At 41.9% G+C, this 19,060-nt stretch overlaps 1 protein-coding gene across 1 annotated transcript in view; it reads left to right on the forward strand.

Moving 5' to 3' along the window:
• Nucleotides 1-19,060, forward strand: part of TBCD (tubulin folding cofactor D) — a 228,112-nt gene that overhangs the window by 46,996 nt on the left and 162,056 nt on the right. Inside the window, exons 10-13 of the mRNA XM_006268721.4 lie at nucleotides 3,696-3,850; nucleotides 6,257-6,317; nucleotides 6,793-6,867; nucleotides 12,348-12,442. Of these exons, the coding sequence (XP_006268783.2) occupies nucleotides 3,696-3,850; nucleotides 6,257-6,317; nucleotides 6,793-6,867; nucleotides 12,348-12,442 (386 nt within the window). The remainder of the gene's footprint in view (nucleotides 1-3,695; nucleotides 3,851-6,256; nucleotides 6,318-6,792; nucleotides 6,868-12,347; nucleotides 12,443-19,060) is intronic.

Here is a 19,060-nt window from a genome sequence, read left to right on the forward strand (position 1 = left end):
CCAGGGAGGATTTTGGGCACTCTTCCCCCCACTTGCTTCTTGTTGGGATTGTCACCCCTTGGGCCCTTATGAAAAAGTCTGTTACATATGTCAGCAATTTTTAACTTTTTCTTAAAATTGACATGATTTTCAAGCACCATAAGAGATTAATTAAATCCAGCTTTTTGTTTTCACATAATTTTGACTTATTAGATAACTAATTTTTCTGACCAGAGATTTAGGGGAAAAAATGTTCCATGCTTGAATAACATAACAGGAAAATAAAAAGAGGAGGGGGAACAACAAAGAAGTGAAGCTACAAAATACAAACATGGAAAATTATTTCAGAAAATTAGGAGCATCTGGTTCCCATTTTCAAAAAAGGGAGGAAGGAGGACCCAGGAAACTATAGGCCAGTTAGTCTTACCTCGATCCTGGGTAAGCTTTTTGAGATAATTATCTTGGCGCATGTCCATGAGGGACCAGCAGGGGAGATTATGCTTAGGGGCAACCAACATGGGTTCGTTAGAGGCAGGTCCTGTCAGACCAACCTGGTGGCTTTCTATGACCAGGTCACAAAATCCTTAAACGCAGGGGTAGCAGTGGACGTAGTCGTTCTGGACTTTAGGAAAGCCTTCGACACTGTCTCTCACCCCATTCTCATAAAAAAACTAGGGGACTGTGGCGTCGACACCTACACAGTCAAATGGGTCACTAACTGGCTGGAGGGCCGCACCCAGAGACTGGTGGTGGATGGGTCATTTTCGACCTGAAGGGATGTAGGCAGTGGGGTCCCCCAGGGCTTGGTCCTCGGGCCTGCGCTGTTCAACATCTTCATCATTGACGTGGACGAGGGGGTAAAAAGCACCCTGTTCAAATTCGCAGATGACACTAAGATGTGGGGGGATGTGGGCACGCTAAAAGGGAGGAATAGACTGCAATCGGACCTAGACAGGTTACAGGGGTGGGTGCATCAGAACAGGATGGGTTTCAGCACTGACAAGTGCAAGGTGCTACACCTGGCGAGGAAGAACCAGCAGCATACCTACAGGCCGGGGAACTCCCTTCTCATCAGTGCAGAGGCAGAAAAGGATCTTGGAGTCATTATTGATGCCAAAATGAACATAGGCCGACAGTGTGGGGATGCAGTCAGGAAGGCTAACCGTACCTTGTCATGCATCCACAGATGCATCTCAAGCAGGTCCAAGGAGGTGATCCTCCCCCTCTGTGTGACACTGGTCAGGACACAGTTGGAGTACTGCGTCCAGTTCTGGGCACCGCACTTCCGGAGGGATGTGGACAGCATTGAGAGGGTCCAGAGGAGGGCCACCTGCATGATCAGGGGGCAGCAGGGCAGGCCCTATGAGGAGAGGCTACGGGACCTGAACCTGTTCAGCCTCCACAAGAGAAGGCTGAGGGGGGATCTAGTGGCCATTTACAAACTAGTCAGGGGGGACCAGCAGGCATTGGGGGAATCCCTGTTCCCCCGAGCACTCCCAGGAGTGACAAGAAATAACGGTTACAAGCTGGCAGAGGGTAGATTTAGACTAGATATGAGGAGGTGCTACTTCACTTGTCAGGGTGGCTAGGATCTGGAACTAACTTCCAAGAGAAGTGGTGCTGGCTCCTGCCCAGGGGGTCTTTAAGAGGAGGCTAGATGAACACTTTGCTGGGGTCGTTTGACCCCAGTACTTTTTCCTGCCATGGCAGGGGGTCAGACTTGATGATCTGCTCAGGTCCCTTCCGACCCTACAAACTATGAAACTATGTAGAATAAATTATGGAATTCAGTCTCTGAATATATTTATAAGAAGTCTCCTTGTGTCTTTTATAACCTTAAGTTATGTTTTATAGAGCAAATTTAATTCCAAAGAAATTGAACCACTTAGTAATGTAACAAGATAGGCAAAATTTTATACAGGAGTCATTTCACTTGCCAGTTATATGAGGCTTCTTGGAAGTACAATATGATGGTAGTTGTTTTCACGTGTACACCAGTGATTTAGTTCAGTAAGTCATATCCATTGTCCAAGTGAATCTAGAGGGGAATTTAGCAGAAGGTAGTCACTCAACGTGCGATTTTGTTGGGGCACTTAAGTATTTGGCTCTTAGTAAAAGTATTCTGAGATCTTAAATATTTTTAAGATATAAGAAATGTTTATCCTGTGCCATGAGTGTTCATAACAATGTACAGACAATGAAGAAGCATGATTACTTTTCTATGGAACTTTGCAGTGTAGTAGAGAGGGATTTCTGACAGTTAAAAAGGTTAAATTGAGAAAAATCAAGCATGGCTTTCAAGTTTTTTGACTTTGCACTATATGCATTAAGTATATTATTGAATTACATTATATACATTTTTTCAGCTGGCATATATTTTAATTTGAAGAATATGAAGAGGAAATGGAGGGGGGGGGTTGCCTGGAAGAAACCATGAAGAAAAGCAGAACTAACAGTGCAAGGCCTAAATGGGCAATGGATGATGAGAGAAAGGAGGGACTTAAATTTAGATATCTCTTTCTCACATTTAGAAATACAAAAAAATTATCACATTTAACCTCAGAAATACATGTTGTCCAGCTTCAGAAATACAGCACTTTTCTATAATGTGTTGTGGGGAGGAGGCTTTGGCTTGTTGAGCTGGAAGGCAAGATGCTACCTATTGAATCTTGAGCATATTTCCTGAAGAAGTTAGTACTTGGATGGAAGGCCTCCATTAAACTAGCATGAACCTATCTTGGGAGGTTTGGTAGCTCAGCTTACAGGTTTCTGTAAGAACCATGCTTCATTATATAAAAATATATCGTAGGAATTGCTTGGGTTCATGTTAAAGGCTTTCCCACTAGTTTTCAAAAAAATATTATGTTGAAGTATGTTCTGATTACGGATGTAGAGATCTTTTAACAAAATATTCATTTAACCTAATCTGATTATATTGGTTAAATGATAAACTGATAATATAGCAGCTTGGATAAAGCTACTGCTGACAGTTGATCCCAGTTTGAGGAGCTTTTTGACTGAATGGGGGAGGAGGCAAGCCTAGCTAGACAACACAGTCCTCCTGCAGCTAGTTGCTTAATTGATGAGTCATTAGATTGCTCCCTGTTTTCCTCTAGGCTATGGGTACTAGTACCCTCTGGCCTGTCCCTGTCGCACCTCCCTCCCTCCTTCCTACCCTGCTGCCTTCTGGTTCCTGCTGTGGCACCATGGGGCTTCCCTTCTACCCCTTTACTGCCAGACTACGCCCACCCTGAGCTAAAGGATAACTGCTAAGCTAACCAATTATCACAACACTTTTTGGTTAAATGGTTAATTGTATAACTTATTACATCCCTAGTTTTTAGTATGTCGTATATAAGGGGTTTTCAACCTTTTTTGATTATTGTACCTCCAGGTGGCCAGACACGGAGCAGTGTACCCCTGGAAGCTGAGTAGGGCGGGTGGCGGAGGGTTGTGGTGCGTGGCTGGATGTGGAGCAGCGGCAGCTGCTGCGTGCAAGTTTCCCCTGCATCTGGCCAGGCAGTGCGCAGCAGTGCGGGATGGTGTGTGGCAGTGCTCCATTCCTGCCCACCTGTGTGTACCCCCTAGGGCCTTCTCAAATGCCCCTGGGGGTACGTGTACCCCCAATTGACAACCTCTGGCATGTGTCCTGTTTCAGGTTCTCGTTAGTCTGTAACTTAAAAAATCAAAGTAAACTTTGGCTGTTTCCTCTACAGGTATCAACGTGGCTGTAGATCTTTAGCTGCCAATCTTCAGTTTTCTGCTCAGCCTCCAGCTACACATAAACAAGTAACAGCTGCTGGTGCTATTGATGATGATGATGATGATGAAGAAGAATATGATATTCCAGGAGAAGTTGAGAATGTTGTAGGTATGTTGGATCTAAATAGAAAGTACGAGGATATCTGCTAACTAAAAATACAATTGTAGTAGTCTGCTAGGGATTTAAGAAAGAAATTTGAATGTCAGTGTATGTAAACTGGACATGAATGAAAAAGTCCCAAGTCAAAAATAAACAACAAACCCAAATCCAAAACTTCTCCTCCCGTTATTTTACTTTGCAAATTTCAAAGACCTCCTTCATATTTTATACACTGGAGGAATGAATTATAATTCTTTTTTATTTTTAAATCTGAACTGTGTTGAATACATTTAAAATCTGACAGCTGAAATTTGAAAGCTGTGGTGGCACCACTGCAGCAGCCTCTTGTGCCTGGTGTATCCTAATCATAGTCATTGGATACATCATTAATGGATATATTATAAATACATGGGCAATAACTGTAGAGGATCGCACAGTCCTTCCCTTCTTCCAAAAGTATTTTTGTTTTCACCATATGATGTAGTAACCCCGGCACCAGTAACAGCTATGGGTGATACAAATAAATTGCAAGATCTGCTTAGTAGGGACTCTGGAAATAGATGAGAGGTATTTTCTAAGAGCTCCGGCAGTCATTATTTTTATAGTGCTACAAAATTTATAGCACTATAAAAAAAAAAAAAATACAGCACTGTGGGTGGGCATGCATGTACAGCCCCCAGGCTGGGGTGAGACAAAGTTGTGATATACTCAAGTTCTCTAGCTGGGGGTCAGAGTGGTCTACTTTGTAGCCCCTTCTGATTCCAGGGAAGCCTGTCAGTGAGTCAAGAACTACTATAGCAACAACTAATCAAGACTGGAGACTGCTGGCAACCTTTTGCCTCCATGGGACAGGCTGGAACTTGTGACCCGGCCCCTTTCCACATCCACAAATGCTAGGGTTACCATATTTCCAGTATCAAAAAAGAGGACACCTACAGAGTTGGGGAGGAGAGAGGGAAGGGGTATATGATTGTAGGGGGTGGGGTCAGTGATATGCCTGTGCCCTGCCTCTGCCCCTCACTCCTAAGCCCCTGGCCCCCTACCCCCACTGGTGCCCCTCCCAACCTGCAGCTCCCTGCCTCCTTCTCCTCCCCCCCCCATCGCTGCTAGTGCCCCTCCTGACCTGCAGCCCCCTGCCCCCAGCCCTGCTGTCCATGCATGCTCTCGCTTTCACTATTTACCTGGGAGCAGCTTGCTGGGGTCGGCATGTAAAAAACACGTGACCCCCAACAGCCAATCACCTTGCCCGCTGCTCCCAGTCCCAAGCAGCCAAGCTGCTAGTGCCTGGGAAAGCAAAAACCCAGACATTTGCTTGCAGCTTAAAAACCTGCCCGGACAAATGGAACAGAACGGGGCCAAAAAAGAGGACATGTCTGGGAAAACCTGGACATATGGTAACCCTAGCAAATCTCCATCTCCCCAGAGAACTCAAAGAGTTTTTATTATTTATTTATTTATTTATTTATTTATTTTTAATCCCTGGTTCAGATACTCAACCCTTGTTTGGCAAAGTATGAGAGGGCAGCAGGGAGGGCTGTGGAGGGGCGGGCAGTTTGATGCAGTTGCGTGCTGTCCAATCCCCAGTGCTGCCTTGTGCCCTTTTTGTGGGCTTGATCTGGCCTAGTGGCTGCCAGTTGCTTGTCTCCTGTCCTACAGTCACTGCAGTTCTTTGAAATGTACATCAGGGCACGTCAATTTGCAGACTTGCCATATACCATGCAGCTATTTGCTGAACTGTGAATAGTATTGCCACATTTGTGTGGGGCGGAGGGTGGCCTAATTAGTGTGTTTTTTCAGTATCCAGAGTTTAACATGTGAAGCAACATATGTAGATAGATGCACCTGCCCTACCCTTTATATACTTGCAGGGAGCATGTATGGCATAAGTAGCCCCAATGGTTGCCACTGTTTAAAATACTCGCATGTAAAGTTGTAATATAAGCTACAGAGATGTCTTGATTCTGCATGTTTCTTTGAGTTCCATAAGATACGTCTAACAAAACACAATGCTGGATTCTCAGGAAGGTTACCTAATCCTCTGCACAGCAGGGCAGATAGTCTTCTCTGCTCGCAACCGTTTGTTGTGTGCTGATTGATTTATGGTCTCCCTGGCAGAAGCTTTCACTCAGCCAAGTCTTCAGAAGTGATATAATTATTGTTTAAATCTAGTCTAAAATTTAAAATGCCAAGCCTGTAGCCTACCTGGAAAACATTTATACCCTTTGCTTATTACTTTGTTTTCAAATGTTGTTTACATCATAAACCTAGGAAATTTGGATATAAATGTTTTGGTTTAAATTAAAGTGTTTATGATAAGGAGTTCAGTTTGAGCATTGTAGAAAAAATGCTGTTTTTGTTGCAAAACTAAATAAATCACAAAGTAATCTGTTTTGTGTTAAATAAAATTCTCTACAGAACAATTGCTGGTTGGACTGAAAGACAAAGACACCATTGTCAGGTGGTCTGCTGCAAAAGGGTAGGTTTCTTGCAGTTAATTTAATACTAATAGAGTAGTTTAACAGTTAAATGTTTTCCACAGTTAATCAATTGCATCTGTTTCTCTGCTTAAGCTGAATCCATCTCATCAACTGCAAGCATGATGATTAATATTCTGGGATAATGGCTGTCCTATTCCCACAAAGAATTTTAACCCAGGTTGGGACTGGAATGACAGTAGAGGATTTATTTTTGAGTTATTTTGCAGTAGTATTTCTTCATCTGTTAACTAGCTAATGTTTTTCCATTTGAATTTTTTTTTTGGTAAGACATGCTATTTTATACGTCTGTGCTTTTAGCTTGGCTTTGTGTTATAATGCAGCACTACTGAAAGAATGCATTATTATTGATACTTTGAATCCAGTCATTTTAGGGTAAGTTTACAGTAATTTAAAGAAACATATAATTATACATTGAATACAATACCAATGAGTTACTCTTATTTTTTTTTGCAGAATTGGTAGACTAACTGGACGGCTTCCAAAAGAGTTAGCAGATGATGTGGTTGGATCTCTACTGGACTGCTTTAGGTAAAATACTGTTTTATTCTTATACAAAGAGTGTCTTGAATATTAAAATGCTTCCCCTTCTACATATATAATTTTACAATTGAAATGTGATGACTACTGGAATGGGATGGCAACAGTCAGGCAGAAATTGGATCAGAAGAACTATAGAACCGTAAGGGGCTTATATTTATGAAAAATGCTATTGGAACTTCAATAATCATGCAGAATTTGAACCTCATTATTTTAGGTTCTCAGTTAATAAAACAGAACAAAATCTTGGGTTTCAGGTGGTCATTCAGTTAATTCACAATGTTTTCATGGGAAGAGATCAATATTCAATATTTAAATTGTGACTGAAATTGGTGATTCCATCCCAGTCTCTAGGAAATAATTTTTCATACCACATAAATTATATGGGCAAAATTTGTTATGACTTATGCTCTGGCATGGGCAGGTCAGGCTTAATTACGGTGCATTGGTGTAGCTCTATGCTCACTATTTATATTTAACACAAAATTGATTCTAAAACATGAAAAAAAGAGGGAATGTATTCTTTTACATGTAAAGGTGATATTTTTGCTAATATGAAAATGCGATTTGTTACGATCCCTTTCCTTCATTCGAAAGGTGAATATTTAAAATAGCAGAAAAAATGAAGAGTATATATATAAATATGGCTTCCAGGTAATTGTGAAATACTGTACGTGTACTTTTCAAGTTAGTAATGATGTGGAAGGACTTTGCACACCCCTAATTGATATACTATGACACTATTAACAAAGTGGGCCTTATTTGATTCGGATTCGGCTTGAATCAGGGACAGGGATTCGATTAGTTGATTTAGATCGCTGTCCGTGTTTCGATTCAGCCGAATCCGAATCTGAAGATTCGATGCTGATTCAGAGAATCAGAGATTCGGCTCGTGATTGCTGTGTTGCTGGGGTGGATGGAGTGTTCCACAGGAGTGCGGTGGAGCCCTTCATATGCTTAGCAGCGAACCCAGAAGTGGACCAGAAGTACTTCTGTTCCACTTCCAGGTCCACTGGGAAGTGCACGGGGGGGCTCCCCGCACCCTCCCCAGCTTGGCAGTCGGCCATGGGGGGACCCCGGGTGCCTCCCCCAACCCAGGAGTCACTGGTCGCTGAGCTGGGGGGGGAGGGGCCTGCACGCTCCCCGGCAGAGCCGGAAATGGACTGGAAGTGCTTCTGATCCACTTTCGGGTCCTCTGCCAAGCGCACTGGACAGCCCCCCGTGCTTCTGTGGGACACTCCATCCGTCCCAGCATCGCACCATTCATGAGCCGCCTGCTACCTAGAGGTATGTAGAAAAAACATTTAAAGCTATCTCTATGTCTGAATCGACGAATCTTTCCAAATCTCTCTGAATCGATTCAGAGGGTTCTGATTCGATTCGGAGAGATTAAAGGATCCTCTGATTCGATTCGGATTTGGTGATTCGACCACCGAATCTGGCTGAATCTCTGCCAAATCAAATCGGCTTTGCATAGCCGTAATATCAATCTATATAACTAAAGAATGCATTTTTGCCTGGCTTGTAAATAGAAGTAGAAGGCATATTATGTATTCCATACCTTGTGAAATGTAAAGGTATGCATTTGAAATGCTCTGAATCCTGGAGTGCTTCAGCGCTGCAGATGTGTACCTCTGTTCTCCCCTTCTCCTACTGAGCACGTCAGAATGACCTCAAAGACACGTGACAGCTCTGCTAAGGGGCTGGAGAACAAGAATCCTGGCACCTCTTGGCTTTTGGTCTCTCAAGGTTGCTGAGCACATTGGACAGTGTTCACTCTCCCTGCTGTGGGGGTGGGGAAAAATAGTGCAGTGTGGGATGGCAAAGGAGTAAAATGAAGTGCTTCAAGGTTGTTTCTCTTTGGCAGGGGTCATTTGAAATGCCTTGTCCATTATAGTCTGTACCCTTACTGTTTGGAGCACTGCAGAGGAACTTGGAGAACTTCAGACAGCAAGTCCGTCCATGAGCAAACTGAATAGTTAAAAGCAGAACTAGGAAGAACTAATATTTTTATTAGTTCAGTCAGTGAAGATTCTTCGATGTTTCTTCCTCAGCTTTCTTTTTTTTTAACTGCTGTGACTTCATCTTGATGTAATACAAAATATGTGAATGTGTCCACTCAGACACTTGAGATAATGAAGTCAATAAGATAAACTGGATGACGAGGCAGCCCAGTTGTAGCAAGACAGAGAACCAGCCAGTGAATCCTGAATTAGGTGTGTCATTGCTTTGGGTTGGGAAGTTTCCTTTTTTATATTTTTAAAAAGTGTGAAAAAATAACAGAAGTCAAAACAGTTTTAGAAATCAAATTCAGGGAACGAGGGAGAACGGAGCATGGCTCAGCCCAAAGCCAGCTCCAGGGGGTTGGGAGGGGAGGATGTTTGACCCAGCCCCAGCTTGGCTCCACGGGGGGGGGGGGGGGGGGGGGGCGGGGCGGGGCGCGGCGCGGCGCGGCGCGCATGGGGCATGGGGCATGGCCTGGCCCCAAGGGGGGAGGAGGGGTGTAGCTCAGCAGCAACTGACTCTGCACTTGGTGGGGGGGGCTGTAGCCCAGCTGTATGGAGGGAAACAGGCATGGCCTGGCTCTGAACCTCTGCAGGGTTTGGGAATTTGACAGCGGGGAGGGTAGCTGTATCAACTGCCCCCGCTTCCCAGCCACCAAGTTTCTTGACCCATGGGAAACCCTGCGGGTCATACATTAAGGCTCTGCAGGCTGCGTTTGGCCCATGAGGCTAGAGGTTGAGCACCCCTGCTATACAGGAATAGTTAATCTCTTAAATGTAAGAAGAAGTGTTGTTGTTTTAGTTTCAGGTAAGTTTGTTTTTTTTCACAGTGACTGCTCCATAGCTTTTCCAGAAATACCAAATAAGATGAAACTGCCAAACTTAAAGTGGCTGAGATAATATGCCAGTGCTGACTTCAGTAAACAATTGAAATACCTTTACTATTTGTGGCTAACCTTTTCTGTGACTGGCATAGAACAGAGATGTGACAAACACAGCTTATGCTTTATATTGTGGCAAGAAAAGACTAAGGGGAAAAATCCAGGACATAGATATATGTTTTGCTTTGGAGGATTTGACTGAACCTTATTCAGAAAAACCATGACTTGTAGACTGTAACTAGTCTTAATGTAGTGTATTTCTCTAGTAAACAGAGTAGAAAAATCTTTCAGTGACTCCCTTAATTACTCCAGACTTTTTATACTGATGTTTCTATTTCAGTGAAATCTGTTTGGATGTTGTAGGTGTCTGCATGAATACCAAATTTCAGAAAGTAAATCGTACACTGAAAGTCATAGAATAATCCAAGCCATTAAATAGTTTAGGTTACCGCCTCTGCTGCTCTTTTGCTAGATTACTGTCTTGGATTTTTTTGAAGAGATGACAGCGTTGAATAAATTAAATAGGTGTTAACATTCACTTGGATTGAAGAGTTTAGTTGAGCAAGGTTTTTTCATTCCATGCTTACTATTCTTTAGTTATGTAAGTTGGTGTGAAATTTTGAAGATTTTCCATTACAAGTACAATAGTTACACGTTAATCTATATATAGCAGAAGCTTGTTATTGAGGCTTGTGTCAAACAATGAAATCCATGTTTAAAACTAATTTTAGAGTTTGTACCTAATTAAAAAAACAAAACAAAAACAGATCAGGGAGATTTTACAGCTGCTGTGAGTCATTGTTGGCTAGTGAGGGAACATCAACCCCAATCTGATCCATGATATTGAGTACCTTACTGAAACATAATTTTTTCTCATCAGTCTGAGGCTGTTTATCTGCTTCTTCTTACTACCTTTGCTGAGGCAGCACATAGTGGTGGGCAAAGACATGTTTGTAGTGTTGCTGTGCTACCTTTGCACAAGCTGTTGTGGGAAAGAAGATAACTTTGCTGCAAAGATTATTAGAAAGATTGCAAGAGAAGCACACAAGGAGGATCAGTGACTTGCTGTAAGTGCCTTAGCTCTGTTTCAGTGTGGACATAAAACCAACACCAGGGTTTGATGTGCTTTCCCCCACTCTCCTCACATTGGCCAGCAGGAAATCTTAGGTCACCTGCATTGGTTCTATTCATAGCACTTAGCCTCCCGTCTAGTGTCACATAAGTGCAGTTTTATGAAATGTTACTGTAGTGCAGGAAAAGTTAACACCATGGAAATTGTTCAGGGAAGATGCATTTGTTCAGAATATTTTAGCTGCCAAGCATTAGGATATTTGAATATATATGCAAACCTTTTTTTAGAGGTTATGAATTTGATCAAATATGAATAAACTTCATGGGAAAAGCAAAAAATGCTTCCCTGACATGGGGGTGAATCCCCTTTCAGATTTCATGCCCTTGTGCCAGTGCATTCATGTACCAGAGATTTTTAAAGAAACAACTGTAAAAACTATGTTAACATGTGCAAAACAGTGCATTCTTTTTCCCCTTACCCACATTCTGAGATAAATCTGAATTATTATAATTGAAATCTTCAAAAAATTCAACTTCAGGCAGGCATCTATCATGAAACAGTTTATACTGAATGGTTTCAGGCTGGTAGTCGTATGCGACTGGAAACAAAGTCTTATAGTAGGAAATGTTGAGCAACCTGGTATAGGAATTGCTACTTGTGCTGCAAATACTATATAAGACAGAGAACCATAACTTTAACTGCATATTTGAAACTTCTGAATTTTAATTTCTTAATGTTTCATTATTTTTAGTGTTAATCTTTGTACTTGAATTTTAAAAGACAGAAAAGGTAGAGTGAAGGAGTGAAATAAATGCCTCAGTTCTTACTTTTCAGTTTGTTGTACTCTAATGATCTCGATCAAATGAACATAAAAAGGAGCTGAATGAATACTGGGGGAGCTGTGGGTGCCCTGTTTGCACATGTACACAATGTGTAGGGAAAATAAAATCAATGAGCATATGCATTATGATTATTTTTATAAAAAATCATTTTCCCTGAATGTAGTGTTTTCAGACAAGATCAAGCATAGATTCAAAGTATGTGTGTCTAGAGTTTTAAGGTCTTAACTGTTGTTTTCTGGATAATTGGGTACCAAAAAGAGTGTAAACAGTTTTCATAACTCACCACAAATTATGCTTAACACTTACTTTGCCAAATACATTTACTTCAGTTTTTCCAAAAACAATCACCTATGTCTGGAGAAAAATGAGAAATATCACCTCACAGGTAACATTAGAAAAAATTAAGCGCCTGAAATCAGGGACTTTGTATTGGAAGTGCCACATCATTGTGGCATTCTTGCTGTGCTACATGATTAATTTAAGAGGTGCCATAGATAAGTTTTCCATGGAGCTTCAAGGGTCTGTAGTTGCTTTGTTTTCTTTCCTTGTTTTTCAAGTCTAGAGGCAGGTATATAGTGATTTGGATTATGTGTCTGCCAAAATGTTGTCAGTGAAAGGTGAAACTCAGAAAAACTTGAGCTGAACTAAACAAAAGTCTTTGTTCTAAAATTAGTTACCAGGAAACGGATAATTCATGGCATGGTGGATGTCTGGCTCTGGCTGAATTAGGCAGAAGAGGATTGCTACTCCCTTCTCGAATTTCTGATGGTAAGTTTCTTGAACTCTGGTACGTTTTAAGTGTCTACAAGATCATGCTGTTCTAAAATATGATGTCTTGATGTTTGGCAAAGAACTACCCCTTACGTGGATGGTGCTGATGATGACTAGTAATGAACTAGCAAGCTCAAACATGAAAGATATTTAAGGTACTTTTGTTAATAATATTTTATTGTGTGTCCCTTCTAAAAGCAAATAAACTCATTTCAGAAACCCAGTGTATTTGTTTTTTTTCCTTTTCTGCTGTGATTGATTTATATCATTATACAGAATAGTCTTATATTTTTCAGCGTGTCAGTTAATGTATTTATTCTATTTTAACCTTGTTTAAACAAGTTAATTAATCAGCTTGCTTTTATAAACTGGTTGTTATTTGCATTAATCTCTCTTATATAATCAGAAATTAAAAATTAGGTATAAATGAGAAGTTTTAGTCATTTACATTTATCCTTTGACAATTGCAACCATTAATATTGGAATTCATTATTTTAAAGAAATACCTTTTGCATGTATTTTATACACAATAACATTTAAAGGGACTTTCCAGGGACAGCACTCATTGGGACCACACAGGCTGCAAGAGTCCATGCTTACTAATCTCTTTCAGGAATGAGGAACTTGCATATTCTCTGTGCTAAAGATGCACAGTGTATGTGCATTTTAGGCATTAAAACATGTATAATCAATAAAATCTTGCTAATAGAATCTGTGTGCTTAACATATAGGAAAATATGTTTGAAAACAAAAGATAGCATGCACCCACATCCTCATATAAATTATATACCTCTCTTAATGAATTTGGTATTTACCAACAGCTTTTCACATTTGACAATTATAATGTTACTTGAAGAACTGTTTTTTTGGAAATTGGCATAGCGTTTTGTTTTATTTTCCTGTTATCTTGTGTCTGTCTCCATGTTCAAATTTGAGTCCAAGGACAGGCATATACTGTTGCTCAATCTGTAGCTTTAGCGGGGTCCTCATTGATGCATGGTTTCCCCCATATGTGGGCAGGCCAGGAAGTGTTCTGTAATCTGTGAGTTTCCTCCAGATTAATACACATTTTATTAGTCTCACCATAGTTGCATATTGACTCTAATCTTACCGACCCCTATTTGGAGGCAGCTCAAGGTTCTCCATGTTGGCAAAATCAAGCTCTGCACCTGCAGGGAGACGTTCAGCAGTTTTGGTATTTTCCTGTAATTTTAAATGTTCTTCAATTATGCAAAAAATCTTGGCCCTGTGCCATACTACTGTCTACTTCCTTTGGCCCTGATTCTTGCATCTTGTGTTTAAGAACTTGACCAGTTCCACTGAACTCAAAGTTAAGCATGCGAGTAAGAGTAAGGCTTCACAGAACGGGGACTTCAGATTTTTATTCATGGACTTAAGATAGCCTGGTATAATAGAAAAGCATTAGAGCTAAAATGTAGAATGCGAACTGTAAACCGATAGGCTCCGGGAATCTTGGAATCATGTATGGATGAGAAACAGTTGTGTTTAAATCCTTTAATCTGTTAGGATTTCCTTGTTCGCCACTAAGCTATATTGTTTAACTAAAGCTTTTCATATATATAAAATGGAGGTGTTGAATAAAACCCCCTCTTCCCAAAAAGATATTTTTTGAGCTTGTTTGTACAGTGAGCCCTTCAACTTTCAGTTAATACTGATGATGGTAGTAATCCATAGGTGTTTGATTTACCAAACCATTTCACAGTCATTCCCCGTGGTAAGAAAAGATGGAAAGAAAAACCATTAAGCTTCACTACAGCAGGGGTTCAGCATAAAAAAGGGTAGGCTGTTGGTCTGCAGTATGCTGGTCACTTCCAGTCTGCAGTTTGCCAGTCTGCAGTCACTTCTGGTCCGGCAGCCAGCCCTCCTGTGGACAGGCAACCAACCAACCAGTATTGGGCCATGGCCCGGGAATTGGGAACCCCTGCACTACAGTATGTTTTCTTTGACTGAATATCCACATCATGATAATGTAGGGCATATCATTACTTTGTTGCAGGATTTTTAATTATATTGTTAAAGGATTTTTCTCTCTTATTTTTTCCCCCTTGTCTTGTATCTGTGGCCTGGCTAATTTTTTATGTAAATTAATTGAGCATCTCTCCCCTCAGAAGGTGCTTCTATAAAATGATTAATTTAATAATAGGACTACAGCCATTGCAACCTCTTTTTATCTATTTTTTTCCTTACCACTTTGGCTTGAATGTTTTTGAGCTCCACCCAGAAACCAATAGGCAGTCAGTGCAGATCGTTATACAAGAGTGGTGGTCTTTCTGCCAAAAAATACTGTTTTATGTTGGACTGTGTACAGTCACTTCAGTCACAAATAGGAGACACCTCCTGAGTCAGAGGTAGATTTCACCCTCATCATTGCTTCCAGCTGCTTCTCTCAGCCAGGCAGAATGATCTCAGTCTTCCCTGGACCTAAGTCAGTTGCTGCCTCTTGTCCTTGTCCCAGTTTTTCTCAAATGTTGGACCAGTCATTTCACAGGTCTGAATGAAAAAGCTGGTTGTTTGCTGGTCAGTGAAAACTTTAGAGCCCATGTCTCCTCATTAACCTTTTAAACAGCTCTTTATATACAGACTAAATAAGAATGGAAGCCTGGATGGAACTCTGTGGACCCTCAGGAAGGAACAACACGTACAAGTATTCATTGAATGAACAGCTTGGAATTGCATCATATTATCATCTTATCCTGCTGTTGTCTGCATGTTCAATTATACTTCCCTTACTAATTCTTGGGCGACTCATACTTAGTGTATGTCAGAAATGGTTGAAAAATTTAAAATGAAAGATTTTTTTCATAATAGAAATACTGGCTCTACAAATCTGATATTTTTCCACAAAAATTTGGGGAACTTCCTGGAAAATACTACAAGTGTTGTATTTCACCTCTGCTTTGTTCAGATTTAGTATATTTTAAAAGTGGAAATAATTTCTCAGCCCTTTTGAAAATGTTGATGGGAAATTTAAAAATTTTGACTTTTCTCTATCTGATGTGGGTGGAAAGGACATTTTAGAATGTCAGTTTCCTCCAAAATAGAAATGTTGAGTTTTGATCATCCCTAAGTAAGTTAACTCTTCCGCTTTTAGCAACTAGAAGATGATGTGCCAGGGAGCAACAGTTCATGATTCTATAGCATGGGGACATTGAGCATTACATTGGGATGTGGTTCAGAGGGCCATTCACTTTTTACTTGAGTAATTGAATCGCCAATAATTGTTGTTCTAATATTCTAATACATTGCTGCATAGATGACTCAGTTTCTTTCCCAACATCTCATTATTAAGCTGGTACAAAGTTTAGGATATGAGATGGCCAATAATTTTTTTAACTTTAAAAAAAATGGTGGCTCTTAGAAACTGATTTTTTAAAAACTGAAATTATTAGCTTTAATGAAATGGTGATTGGGATGGTTTCCATGATGGAACTGTTACAGGCACGTATTCACAGCAGAATAGCCAGTAGCTTGGTAATTAGGGCACTTATCAGGGATGTTGAACACTTAAGTTCACATTATTGCTCTGCTCTGCCTGATTTAAAGCAGGAACATGATCTGGGGTTTTTCTGTATCCTAGGTGAGTACCCCTCCCCACCACCAGTGACTATATTTGCCTCTTGTATGGTCCAAACAGTCAAAAGAGGTGTAACAAATACAATTTTTTTACCTCAACATTTTGGGGTAAATAGAATTCTTGTTTTTTTGGCTGGATGTAATTAGTAGTTTGAGCCTGAGCATTACAGTACAACTGATTTCCACCTGGTGTTTATTACATCTTAACAAACTGCCTTTATAGTGAATGGCTATAAAGGGCTGTGTATGGTGGGTTGCACGGGTGGGTTGAAAGTGTGGAATAATTTGTTGGTAAAGGTATTGAGTGCTTATGGAAGGAAACTTGAGACATTAGATAACTGTGAAGCACCTATGTAGATGTGGTGGCCAAAGTGTCATTTTATCTTTGTGACTGCTGTGCTGCTGTAGCCTGTTAGAATATTTTTGAAAACCAAATTAGTGGGTAAAGGAAAACTGGGTTATGTGTTTTGTGTAGGATTTTAGGACGCTATTAAGCAAAATAAGTAATTGCACATGGTGGGAATCTTAGGCATGGTAGTAAAAGAGGCTTCTCCATGAAAGAGAATATAAATAAGATGATATTATGAAGTTTGGAAAAAGAAGACAAATCATTGGTAATGAATACTGTGAGGGCCCAGCAGATACTTGATTTGTTCCTTCAAACAGGTAGGTATTTTAAGAGATTTAAGCAAGCACTACTATTAGGTAAATACGTAAACAGTTTTTCAGCTAAAAGCAGAATGCTAGAAGGTTTCAAGAGGGGATTATCACTCCTGTTTTGGGGTCCATTGTTAAACATTTTTGTTAATGATTTAGATGCACGAAGAGAGAAGTTTCTGATCAAGTCTGCACTGGGAGAGCTTTCAAACACTTGGGAGCATGCCAGTACAATTCAAAATAATTTGGTAGATTGGAGGACTAGGTACCAAACAAATGTAAGCTGCTGTACCTAGGGAGGAAGAAACAAATGCAGAAGTACAGAATGGGAGATGACTGGCTAGGCTAGGGGTTGTCAACTGGGGGTATGCGGGAAGGCCTTAGTGGGTCTGTGTGGGTGGTTGGGGATGGAGCGCTGCCACCCACTGCCCCACACCACTATCTCCAGGAGCAGGGCTGGTGTGGGGCACGGGCACCGGTGCCCCTCTGTGGGTTGCACAGGTGCTGCTCAGCTGGTCAGACGTGTGGGGTGGGGAAAGCTTGCAGGTGGCGGTAGTGGCCACTGACATCCACCACTCTGCACTGCTGCTCCGCGTCCGGCTATGCACCCCCCTCCCCTGCTCTGCGTCCAGGCACCGGGGGTACATTTGCAAAATGCAGTTCTGTGCTGCATTAACAGTATAGTAAGACAGACATGAGAGGTAACAAGACTGCTCAACTTGGCATTGGTTAGGTCTTAGCTAGAGTATTGTGTGTGTGATTGGTTCTGCAGTGTAAAGGGGATATGGAGAAATGGGAGAGCATCCTGAGGTGAGCCGGGAACGTAAGAGAATAGAGACATTTGTTGAAAGTTTCTGGGTTAGGGTCAGAGGGAAGAGCAATATGGGTGATGTTGTGGTGGGTATTTGCTATAGACCACCGGACCAGGAGGATGAGGTGGATGAAGCTTTCTTCAAACAGTTAGCAGAATCTTCCACATCACAGACCCTGGTTCTCATGGGAGACTTCAGTCACGCTGACATCTGCTGGGTGGGCAGTATGGCACTGTACATTCAATCCAGGAAGTTTTTGGAGAGCATTGGGGATAACTGCTTGGTGCAAGTGTTGGAGAAGCCAATTAGGGGCTTTGCTGTTCTTGATCTGCTTCTCACAAACAGGGGAGAATTGGTGGAGAATATAGAAATGGATGGCAAGTTGGGTAGCAGTGACCACAAGATGACTGTGTTCAGGATCCTGAGGGAAGGAAAGGAGAGCAGCAGAGTAAGGACCCTGGACTTCAGACAAGCAGACTGACTCACTCAGGGAACTGATGGGCAGGATCCCCTGGGAGGCCAGTCTGAGGGGAAAGGTTCATATCTGCAGGTCCAGATGCTCTTCACCCCAGGGTGTTGAGGGAATTGGCAGGGGTTATCGCGGGGACCCTGGCACGGCTTTACGAGCATTTGTGGTGCTCTGGCCAGGTGCTGGATGACTGGAAGAGGGCCAATGTGGTCCTCATCTTCAAAAAAGGGAGGAGGGAGGACCTGGGCAACTACAGGCCCATTAGTCTTATTTCGATCCTGGGGAAGCTGTTTGAGAAGATTATCAAGGAGCACATCTGTGAAGGGCCAGCAGTGGGGATGATGCTCAGGGGTAACCAGCATGGCAGGTCCTGTCAGACCAACCTGATTGCCTTCTACGATCAGGTCACAAAATCCTTGGACGCAGGTGTCACAGTGGATGTAGTCTTTCTGGACTTCAGGAAGGCCTTTGACACTGTTCGCACGCCATTCTCATTAAAAAGCTAGGCGACTGTGGCATTGATGCCTACACAATCAGATGGACAGCAAATTGGCTTAGGGGCCGCACTCAGAGAGTGGTGGTGGATGGGTCATATTCGACCTGGAGGAATGCGAGTAGTGGAGTCCCCCAGGGCTCAGTCCTTGGGCCCTCACTGTTCAATTTCTTTATTAGCGACTTGGACAAGGGTGTGAAAAGCACCCTGTCTAAATTCACGGACGACACCAAGATTTGGGGTGAGGTGGGCATGTTAGAAGGGAGGGACAGGATACAGCTGGACCTGGACAGGTTACAGCAAATGAGAATAGGATGGGATTCAATACTGACAAGTGCAGGGTGCTGTACTTGGGCACTAAGAAACAGCAGCATACCTGTAGGCTGGGGAACTGTCTTCTTGAAAGCACAGTGGCAGAAAGAGATCTTGGAGTCATTATCAATTCCAAGATGAACATGGGTGGATGGGTCGGTTTTTGTGGTGGATGGGTCGGTTTCGACCTGGAAGGATGTGGGCAGTGGGGTCCCGCAGGGCTCTTTAATGTCTTCATCAGTGACTTGGACGAGGGAGTGAAATGTACTCTGTCCAAG

The sequence above is a fragment of the Alligator mississippiensis genome, chromosome 8 (genome assembly GCF_030867095.1).
Source record: "Alligator mississippiensis isolate rAllMis1 chromosome 8, rAllMis1, whole genome shotgun sequence".
NCBI classification, from domain to species: Eukaryota; Metazoa; Chordata; order Crocodylia; family Alligatoridae; genus Alligator; species Alligator mississippiensis.